Source organism: Telmatherina bonti (assembly GCF_933228915.1).
Source record: "Telmatherina bonti genome assembly, chromosome: 14".
NCBI classification, from domain to species: domain Eukaryota; kingdom Metazoa; phylum Chordata; class Actinopteri; order Atheriniformes; family Telmatherinidae; genus Telmatherina; species Telmatherina bonti.
This window is the reverse complement of record NC_136612.1, coordinates 25,282,059-25,292,110: the sequence shown is the minus strand read 5'-3', so window position 1 is coordinate 25,292,110 and position 10,052 is coordinate 25,282,059. Positions and strand designations below refer to the sequence as shown.

General features: G+C 38.4%; 1 protein-coding gene across 1 annotated transcript in view; it reads left to right on the top strand.

The window, feature by feature from the left end:
- Positions 1 to 1,864: 1,864 nt before the first annotated feature.
- LOC306764986 (myosin heavy chain, fast skeletal muscle-like) overlaps positions 1,865 to 10,052 on the top strand; it is a 12,814-nt gene continuing 4,626 nt past the window's right edge. The window contains exons 1-30 of the mRNA XM_079252297.1: positions 1,865 to 1,935; positions 2,081 to 2,304; positions 2,418 to 2,561; positions 2,646 to 2,802; positions 2,895 to 2,922; positions 3,009 to 3,120; positions 3,215 to 3,307; positions 3,394 to 3,457; positions 3,547 to 3,645; positions 3,718 to 3,821; positions 3,906 to 4,044; positions 4,595 to 4,713; positions 4,806 to 4,955; positions 5,035 to 5,205; positions 5,307 to 5,613; positions 5,861 to 5,934; positions 6,030 to 6,117; positions 6,240 to 6,357; positions 6,438 to 6,561; positions 6,659 to 6,795; positions 6,936 to 7,191; positions 7,304 to 7,546; positions 7,647 to 7,823; positions 7,902 to 8,047; positions 8,129 to 8,219; positions 8,329 to 8,718; positions 8,852 to 8,978; positions 9,300 to 9,418; positions 9,720 to 9,916; positions 10,028 to 10,052. The exon at positions 10,028 to 10,052 is cut by the window's right edge and continues 159 nt beyond it. Of these exons, the coding sequence (XP_079108423.1) occupies positions 2,098 to 2,304; positions 2,418 to 2,561; positions 2,646 to 2,802; positions 2,895 to 2,922; positions 3,009 to 3,120; positions 3,215 to 3,307; positions 3,394 to 3,457; positions 3,547 to 3,645; positions 3,718 to 3,821; positions 3,906 to 4,044; positions 4,595 to 4,713; positions 4,806 to 4,955; positions 5,035 to 5,205; positions 5,307 to 5,613; positions 5,861 to 5,934; positions 6,030 to 6,117; positions 6,240 to 6,357; positions 6,438 to 6,561; positions 6,659 to 6,795; positions 6,936 to 7,191; positions 7,304 to 7,546; positions 7,647 to 7,823; positions 7,902 to 8,047; positions 8,129 to 8,219; positions 8,329 to 8,718; positions 8,852 to 8,978; positions 9,300 to 9,418; positions 9,720 to 9,916; positions 10,028 to 10,052 (4,206 nt within the window). The 5' untranslated portion in view covers positions 1,865 to 1,935; positions 2,081 to 2,097. The remainder of the gene's footprint in view (positions 1,936 to 2,080; positions 2,305 to 2,417; positions 2,562 to 2,645; positions 2,803 to 2,894; positions 2,923 to 3,008; positions 3,121 to 3,214; positions 3,308 to 3,393; positions 3,458 to 3,546; positions 3,646 to 3,717; positions 3,822 to 3,905; positions 4,045 to 4,594; positions 4,714 to 4,805; positions 4,956 to 5,034; positions 5,206 to 5,306; positions 5,614 to 5,860; positions 5,935 to 6,029; positions 6,118 to 6,239; positions 6,358 to 6,437; positions 6,562 to 6,658; positions 6,796 to 6,935; positions 7,192 to 7,303; positions 7,547 to 7,646; positions 7,824 to 7,901; positions 8,048 to 8,128; positions 8,220 to 8,328; positions 8,719 to 8,851; positions 8,979 to 9,299; positions 9,419 to 9,719; positions 9,917 to 10,027) is intronic.

Genomic DNA, 10,052 nt, shown 5'->3' with positions numbered 1-10,052 from the left:
GAGGCACAAAGATCACTGTTTTTACAAGGAAGCAGAGTATACCAATGTATACCAGTTGTAGCAAACATTTAGCTTTAGAACATCTAAAGACTGGCTGAAAAAGACGAAACAATATGTTATATTCAAATAATGTCCTTGTCTGTCTTGTGCAGCATTATGTATTTCAACACACTGAGGCTTCACTCAAAAAGCTGGTCTAAAGACAACAAAAAATTTAACCCAACATACTGAAATTGAATATTGGACACATGCTATTCAGGTTGACTTAAAAAAACTGGACTTTTGACCTTTCTTGAATAGTTAGTGTGCAACACATTTACAAAATAGCCCACCGAGCTACTGAGAGCACACAGGTGACATTCCTCAAGGTCATCTTCTTTGAACAAAGAGGCTTTTGTCCTTACAACAAAGGACTTCACTTGTTAAGTACATTTTAAAAATACATCTGAGTAAATGATGAAATTTCTAATTGTTTCACTTTATCAGTTATTGATTGCATTTGTGATCATTCAAATCTTGGATGCAGTATTTATTTCTGGTGTAGTTACAGTTCTGGCATCTCCAACATCTTGTCTTCGGACACAGGACTTATTTTGGGTCTTATCCCAAACTAGATAGCAACTGTTCATCCACCCCATTCCAAGATGATATGTAATCCCCCTTCAGCTTTCACGGAATGGTACTCAGCCTCAATTTTATTTCAGACAGCTGAGATATGTGCCTGTCCTGCAACTGTAAACCAGTGACATTTACAGGCTCCTCCAAAGCCCCAGCCTGGGTAATGCAATATTACAATAAGCAATATGTTTTTCACCAAAGTGGATTATGAAAATTGGTGTCTGTGTCAAAACAAGTAAGTGGCAAACATGTCTGCTAATGAAACAATATAATATAAATATAAACATATTTTAAGGTGAACTAGGGCTTATTACATGTCCAAAAAATGTTTTATGATTCAGTAATAGAAACCACTTATTAAAAGAAACAAGTACATAAACACATATATTACTTCTACAAAAACATATAAATTAACAAATATATAAATAACTATTTGTCTTAAGATACAACTATACTTGTATGTGTCTTGTGTATGAAGAACATGTGACCTCAAAACCAGCACCACTGACATTGAGCTTCCCTCAAAAACGGTCAAAACGTAGTAATACAAGGTAGAATAAAGAATAAAAACAGTTAAGATAATCATGTAAATAAAATTGAAATATCTGCATTTTAAAATTATTTATTTTATGACCAAATACTAATCAAGATCAAAAGTGCATTAGATGTTCAAATGAATAAATATCTAAAAAGTGAATGGCATTTTTTTTTATGATATAAATTGTTGCATAAAGTGTATTGAATGACAAAAGATTAACAGCTGCATAATGGAAGTTTTGTTTAGTATAATTAAAAATCATTTAAAATACACGTTTGAATGCATTAAGGTAATAGTTGTTTCCAGTTAATAATTTCATTTCTAAATATTTTTATCAAAACTAAACACTGGCTATTCCGTTCAGGTACAAGGAGAAAAACAAAAATAAAAAACCCATGCTACAAATGTGATTACAAAGCAATAATCACTGCAAATGTCAATGTCACAGGATTAGTGACAACATGACAAGAATACATGACCAAATTGAGCAGGGCACACCTACTGAGGAGACAGTCCTCCCTCTATAAAAGAGGCCAGTTAAGACTCTGACAATAACTGGAAGGCTTTCATCTCAGGTTAGTGGAAGAACTTCAGCATGTTAATATTGTGAAATAGTTGCATGCTAGCAAAAATGTTGGCATAATTCTGCTGTGTTACTTCAGATTTATTTGTTATCTTCTGGGAATTTCACTGTATATAATGTATTTATGCTTCACAGTTCATCTGCAGGATCAAACATACAGACCTGACTATTCAATAAGCTGCCAAAAGCAAAGCAGGTATACAGATTATTGTAGGCGGTATTAATAAAAGTTTAAAAAATGAAAAATAAGATATAATTTTATACATGCACCAAAGGTGTACGTATAAAACATGCACCTTTAATACATTAATAGTTGCTTATGTTCTTCGTTGGTTTTTTAGCAACTTAAACCACCATCATGAGCTCAGACGCCGAGATGGAGGTCTTTGGCCCAGCGGCCATTTACCTCCGGAAGCCAGAGAAGGAGAGGATTGAGGCCCAGACTGCTCCTTTTGATGCTAAAACAGCCTACTTTGTGACTGATACTGATGAAATGTATGTGAAGGCTAAACTCATCAAAAAAGAGGGTGGCAAAGCCACAGCTGAGACTCTCGTAGGAGCAAAGGTAAGCGGACAGTTGTTTGAAGGCAACTTTTCCAACATCCTCAGCAAAAGTACACTGTGGGGGTTTTTTCTCACACAGTTGCATAAAAAATAATCAAATCTTTTTTTGTTCAGACTGTCACTGTGAAAGAGGATGACATTTGTCCAATGAATCCACCGAAATTTGACAAAATTGAGGACATGGCCATGATGACCCACCTCAATGAGCCTGCTGTGTTGTATAACCTCAAAGAGCGTTTTGCATCATGGATGATTTACGTAAGTTTCATTCCTATACTACCACTCTGTATCTGTAAATCCAACATGTCAGATTTGACAGCATTTCTCTGTTTTTTATTTCAGACCTACTCTGGCCTGTTCTGCGTCGTTGTGAACCCCTACAAGTGGCTTCCAGTGTATGATTCTCAGGTTGTTGTGGCATACAGAGGCAAGAAGAGGATTGAGGCTCCGCCCCACATCTTCTCCATCTCTGACAATGCCTACCAGTTCATGCTCACAGGTACGATGGAGATATTCCAAAGTTTATGATAGGGATGAGAAAGGTAAAGTAGAAAATAATTTTATTGAACAAATGTTTTTCTCATATTTTAGATCGTGAAAACCAGTCTATCCTCATTACGTGAGTGTAACACTACAGATTAAGACAGATATTTTACAAATCTGAACACTGTTTTGCAAAATAAAATGTATTCTTTAACCTCATAGTGGAGAATCCGGTGCAGGGAAGACTGTCAACACCAAACGTGTCATCCAGTACTTTGCAACAGTTGCAGTGGCTGGAGCCAAGAAGGCAGAAGCATCTTCAGGAAAAATTCAGGTTGGATTGACTGCCAACTGACTGTTGGACCGACTGTTCACCACAGCTGATTGCTGATGCTGTTTCTACAATGCTTTAAAATATCTTTCTGTAGGGTTCACTGGAAGATCAAATCATTGCCGCCAACCCTCTGTTGGAGGCGTATGGTAACGCCAAGACTGTGAGGAATGACAACTCCTCTCGTTTTGTGAGATACGATTCATCTGATCTTAATGGCAATCCTATAAATACTGCTACCTAGACTCCATCTCACATTTTGTGGTACATGTTTAGGGTAAATTCATCAGAATCCACTTTGGCTCTACTGGCAAACTAGCCTCAGCTGATATTGAAACATGTAAGTTTTTTAATTGTTTTTCTTTTGCTGTGTTTTAACTAGTGTTTCACATCATTTTTAACATATTTCCATCAAATGGACATTCTTAGATCTGCTAGAGAAGTCTCGTGTCACCTTCCAGTTGTCTGCTGAGAGGAGCTACCATATCTTCTATCAGCTGATGACAGGCCACAAGCCTGAGCTCTTGGGTATGTTCAACCATTAATGCGTATTTATATACACCATGGTGTATGGACTCTGATGCATTTCCTCTCTTGTAGAGGCCCTTCTGATCACCACCAACCCATATGACTATCCAATGATCAGTCAGGGTGAAATCACTGTGAAGAGCATCAATGATGTTGAAGAGTTCATTGCAACAGATGTAAGATGATAGAGATCTATTGTACATTGCCAAAATGATAAAAGAACCTAATTTAACAAAGGAAATTCTGTGTTCACATGGCAGACCGCTATTGACATCTTGGGATTTACTGCTGAGGAGAAAATAGCCATTTACAAGCTGACTGGTGCTGTGATACATCACGGCAACATGAAATTCAAGCAGAAACAGCGTGAGGAGCAGGCTGAACCTGACGGCACTGAGGGTGATTAAACTTTATAAATACATTGTTTAATCATTTTACATCACATCTTATCATATCAGGATAGGGAGGAGAAGAGAATAGAGTTACCTCAGAGGTAGGGTGCATCCTCGATACTTAGCAGTGTTATAATAGCTTAAACAATGTGGTTTTAAAGTAGTTTATATTTTGAGAGTGTCAACCTGTGGCATGAATCTGTAATGTCATCATGACTATGCTAAAATACTATACTATTTAATTCTTGGTCCAAATTGTTTGTTCATTCAATGTCTATAGTGCTTAGTCCTATTAAGGGTTGCGAGGAAGCTGGTGCCCATCCCAGCATTCATCAGGCGAGAGGCAGTTTACAACCTGGACCGGTCGGCAGTCCATCACGGTGGTCAAAATTAAATTACCACAGTTACCTGAAAGAGAAAAACAGATGTGTTTAATTTATGCAAAGAGTTGACCAGGAAGAAGTATTCTATAGAAAATATGACGTACTTTTTGATTTTACTCCATTCTGTTGAAGTTGGTTGTTTGATCCTGTTACTTTTTGTATTATTTCTATCAGAGGCTGATAAAATCGCCTACCTCTTGGGCCTGAACTCTGCTGACATGCTGAAAGCTCTGTGCTACCCAAGGGTCAAGGTCGGGAATGAGATGGTCACCAAAGGTCAGACCGTCCCACAGGTAAATAAAGAAACACTGAAAAATGTTGAGACACTGAAAGATGCAGATTTGTTCAGGAACATTGTGGTAATACCAAAAACCTTTTCTTCTAGGTCAACAATGCTGTCATGGCTCTCTGCAAGTCTGTCTATGAGAAAATGTTCTTGTGGATGGTCGTCCGTATCAATGAGATGTTGGACACAAAGCAGCCAAGATCATTCTTCATTGGAGTGTTGGATATTGCTGGATTTGAGATCTTTGATGTGAGCTGAAACATATATTGAGCTCTTTTAAAGATCAACACTGTTGCAGGAAGAATGAACTTACTCTATGAATTTACAGTTCAACAGCTTGGAGCAGCTCTGCATTAACTTCACGAATGAGAAACTGCAACAGTTCTTCAACCACCACATGTTTGTCCTGGAGCAAGAGGAATACAAGAAGGAAGGCATTGAATGGGAGTTCATTGACTTTGGTATGGACTTGGCTGCCTGCATTGAGCTTATTGAGAAGGTATGGAAGCTGCTCTTGCAGAAAAGATTTCAAGATGCTTGTGTTTATGCTTCTTTATGTAATTTCTTCCATGATATATCATAAACATAATGTCTTCTTAGCCAATGGGCATCTTCTCCATCCTTGAAGAGGAGTGCATGTTTCCCAAGGCTACAGACACTTCTTTTAAGAACAAGCTGCACGATCAGCATCTTGGCAAAACCAAGGCCTTTGAGAAGCCAAAGCCTGCAAAGGGAAAAGCTGAGGCTCACTTCTCCCTGGTTCACTATGCCGGCACAGTGGACTACAATATCAGTGGCTGGCTGGACAAGAACAAGGATCCACTGAACGACTCAGTTGTTCAGCTCTACCAGAAGTCCTCAAACAAACTGCTGTCATACCTGTATGCATCCCATGCTTCAGCTGATGGTAGGCGTTTAATAATATAATGAAATTAAGTGTTTTCATGTAAACCTGTAAAATTCTTTAACACTAGACAACTGATGACATCATTTTAAAACCCCAATTAATCAATCAATCATTCCTGTTCCAATAATGAAATGTAATGTTCTGAAAAACAAATTGAATCACGAGCCTAATTTTCTTAAATATTTTCCAAATAAAATAACAGTGTATTCTAATTCAGTCAAAGTAATTCGCTGTTTTCTAAAAACAGAGGCAGGTGGTGGTGGAAAGAAAGGTGGAAAGAAAAAGGGTGGTTCCTTCCAAACTGTGTCTGCTCTTTTTAGGGTTTGTATGTTTTTTGTTTGTTTGTTTTGTTTTTCTGATCATTAATAGGAACATTTTTACAATAATGGCTGATCTATAATATTGCTGATCCACAGGAGAACTTGGGCAAGTTGATGACCAACTTGAGGAGCACTCATCCTCACTTTGTCCGTTGCTTGATTCCCAATGAATCAAAGACCCCAGGTCTAGTATGGTTTTTTTTTTTTAATTGTGCAAATAAAGCAAAGCAACAACTTAAAAACAGTAAAACAAAACAAAAAAACTACAAAAATGCTCAAATTTGATTTGTTTTGCACAATGTAAAGGTCTTATGGAGAACTTCTTGGTCATCCATCAGCTGAGGTGTAACGGTGTGCTGGAGGGCATCAGAATCTGCAGAAAGGGCTTCCCCAGCAGAATCCTCTACGGTGACTTCAAGCAGAGGTGACAGCAGAGTTTAATAAGATCTTTTTCAGATGTCAAGAAGAGAAAAAGAATTAAAACATCATGATCATCCCTTACAGATACAAAGTATTGAATGCCAGTGTCATCCCTGAGGGACAGTTTATCGACAACAAGAAAGCTTCTGAGAAGCTGCTGGGCTCCATTGATGTGGACCACACTCAGTACAAGTTTGGACACACAAAGGTACTTTTAAGCAGGATAATGTCAAGCAGTGGTTAAACATATGTTTAATGACAGAAACTGATGTTGTAATGAGGTTTCTTTTTACTTGACAAATTAGGTGTTCTTCAAAGCTGGTTTGCTGGGTACCCTTGAGGAGATGAGAGATGAGAAACTGGCTGAGCTGGTGACCATGACTCAGGCTCTCTGCAGAGGTTTCCTCATGAGGAAGGAGTTTGTGAAGATGATGGAGAGGAGGTGGGATTAATGTACAAAAAACCAAAATCAAACAAATATAGGAGGTTGAATGTTTAAGTAAAGACTTTTAAGTAATCACTTATATTGGATTGTATAATACAATTGCAGTACACACTATAATTAAAACCTCTTATTTGTAGAGATGCTATCTTCACCATCCAGTACAATGTTCGTTCATTCATGAATGTGAAGAACTGGCCATGGATGCATCTGTACTTCAAGATCAAGCCTCTTCTGAAGAGCGCTGAGACGGAGAAGGAGTTGGCTCAGATGAAGGAGAACTATGGGAAGATGCAAAATGACCTGGCTACTGCTCTGGCCAAGAAGAAGGAACTGGAGGAAAAGATGGTTTCCCTTCTGCAGGAGAAGAATGACCTGCAACTCCAAGTAGCAGCGGTAAGTAACACAAACAATGAAAATGGGTTCCAGTTTTGCAGTCTCACACACTAGATACACTGTGTGAATACATGTTTTAACAAGCTGACAATACTAAACATTCAAATTACAGGAAACTGAGAATCTCTCAGATGCTGAGGAAAGGTGTGAGGGACTCATCAAAAGCAAAATCCAGCTCGAGGCCAAACTCAAAGAGACAACTGAGAGACTGGAGGATGAAGAGGAAATCAATGCTGAGCTGACTGCTAAGAAGAGGAAGCTGGAGGATGAATGCTCTGAGCTGAAGAAAGACATTGATGACCTGGAGCTCACCTTGGCCAAAGTGGAGAAGGAGAAACATGCCACTGAAAACAAGGTTCAATTTAATTGACCTCATTCTGGGATTTTTATCAAATTGAAATAATTCAAACTAAACAAACATCCATCAAAGTAATTTGCTTTTTCCCAATTTTCAGGTGAAAAACCTGACAGAGGAGATGGCATCTCAAGATGAGTCCATTGCCAAGTTAACCAAAGAGAAGAAAGCCCTCCAAGAGGCTCATCAGCAAACACTGGATGATCTCCAGGCAGAGGAAGACAAAGTCAACACTCTGACCAAGGCCAAGACAAAGCTGGAACAGCAAGTGGACGATGTAAGAAAATATCTGCTTTACCATCATTAAAATAGCCATTGCAGATATTGTTACTTCATTCCAAGTATACTTTCATAGCTTGAGGGCTCATTGGAGCAAGAGAAGAAGCTCCGTATGGACCTTGAGAGAGCCAAGAGGAAGCTTGAAGGAGATCTGAAACTGGCCCAGGAGTCCATCATGGATCTGGAGAATGACAAGCAGCAATCTGATGAAAAGATCAAGAAGTATGTTGTACAGTTCAGTCACTGAAAATGTTTCTGAATTTCCAAACAATAACAAAGCATTACTTTTATTTCTACAATTAGGAAGGACTTTGAAATCAGCCAGCTCCTCAGCAAGATTGAGGATGAACAGTCTCTTGGTGCTCAGCTTCAGAAGAAGATCAAGGAGCTCCAGGTAAAAGAAATAAAATGCATTCAAAGTAAATATAATTCACAGAAAACATGTCAAAATATTAGTATATTAGAAACCCTGTCTGCCATGATTTACATAAACTTTCATTCAGGCTCGCATTGAGGAGCTGGAAGAGGAGATCGAGGCTGAGAGGGCTGCTCGGGCTAAGGTAGAGAAGCAGAGAGCTGATCTCTCCAGGGAACTTGAGGAGATCAGCGAGAGGCTTGAGGAAGCTGGTGGAGCAACAGCCGCTCAGATTGAGATGAACAAGAAGCGTGAGGCCGAGTTCCAGAAGCTGCGCAGAGACCTTGAAGAATCCACTCTGCAGCATGAAGCTACTGCAGCAGCTCTCCGCAAGAAGCAGGCCGACAGTGTTGCAGAGCTGGGAGAGCAGATTGACAACCTCCAGCGAGTCAAACAGAAGCTGGAGAAGGAGAAGAGCGAGTACAAGATGGAGATTGATGATCTCTCCAGCAACATGGAGGCTGTTGCCAAAGCTAAGGTGAGCAAATTCTTTTAGAAACAAAGCAAACATACACAGATCTATCCTAAACCAAGTGAATGTACATATAAGAATAAAAATGTAATTTATTTTCATTATTGCTACATTGAAATATTGTCAATGACAATTACAGGCCAATCTGGAAAAAATGTGTCGTACCCTTGAAGACCAGTTAAGTGAAATCAAATCAAAAAATGATGAAAATGTTCGTCAGCTTAATGATATGAGTGCACAGAGGGCAAGACTGCAAACAGAGAACGGTGAGTATATCAAAATATGGAATATGCATGTTTATTTTGTTATATTTACATGATTGTTTTTATAGAACATGAATATCAGAGGTCACATTTTAGATTTTAAAATGCTGTGTTATAACTGCGTATGTGCAGTACCAGTGAAATGTTCAGACACACTTTCCCATTAGATTTAATGTTCACACCTTTGATACTTTTGGGGCTGTATGGTGAAAAAAAAAATCTCAATAATTAGGTTTAGTCGCTACATGAGTTTCAAATCAACTTTTTTTTTTAATGTAAAACTTTTTTAAAAACACATTTAAATAGTTTTCCCTAATGTTTAAGGTGAGTTCTCCCGCCAGCTTGAGGAGAAGGAGGCTCTCATTTCCCAGCTGACCAGAGGCAAACAGGCTTACACTCAGCAAATTGAGGAGCTTAAGAGACACATTGAGGAGGAAGTGAAGGTATCAGTTTCTCATAAATGCATTCTTATCATAAGTACATGTATGTTTTCACTAGTTATAAGACTATTGTCGTTTCCATGTAAATTAATTAGCATCTGCTAAATTCATAAGGTAGTTGACTAAAGCAAAAGAAAAAAAAAACATTAATATATAATACACACAAAATATTTATTTTTTGTCCATGAGAATACTAGGTAATCAAAGAAAATATGTTGTATTTTGCATTTAAATTGCAAGAAGAATGAAAAACCTATTGCCTTTTATTTATTCATTTATTTTTTATTATTTTACTGACTTATAGGCCAAGAACGCCCTGGCCCACGCTGTTCAGTCAGCTCGCCATGACTGTGATCTAATCAGAGAGCAGTTTGAGGAGGAGCAGGAGGCCAAGGCTGAGCTGCAGAGGGGAATGTCCAAGGCCAACAGTGAGGTGGCTCAGTGGAGAAGCAAATATGAGACTGATGCTATTCAGCGCACTGAGGAGCTAGAGGAGGCCAAGTGAGTCACTAGTTTGTTTGTTTTCTCTAAATTGCTTTTATTTTAGTTTTTTCCTTCTGACTAATTACTTTTTTTTTTTTGTAATTTTCTTCTTTTTCCTATTCACAACAGGAAAAAGCTTGCCCAGCGCCTGCAG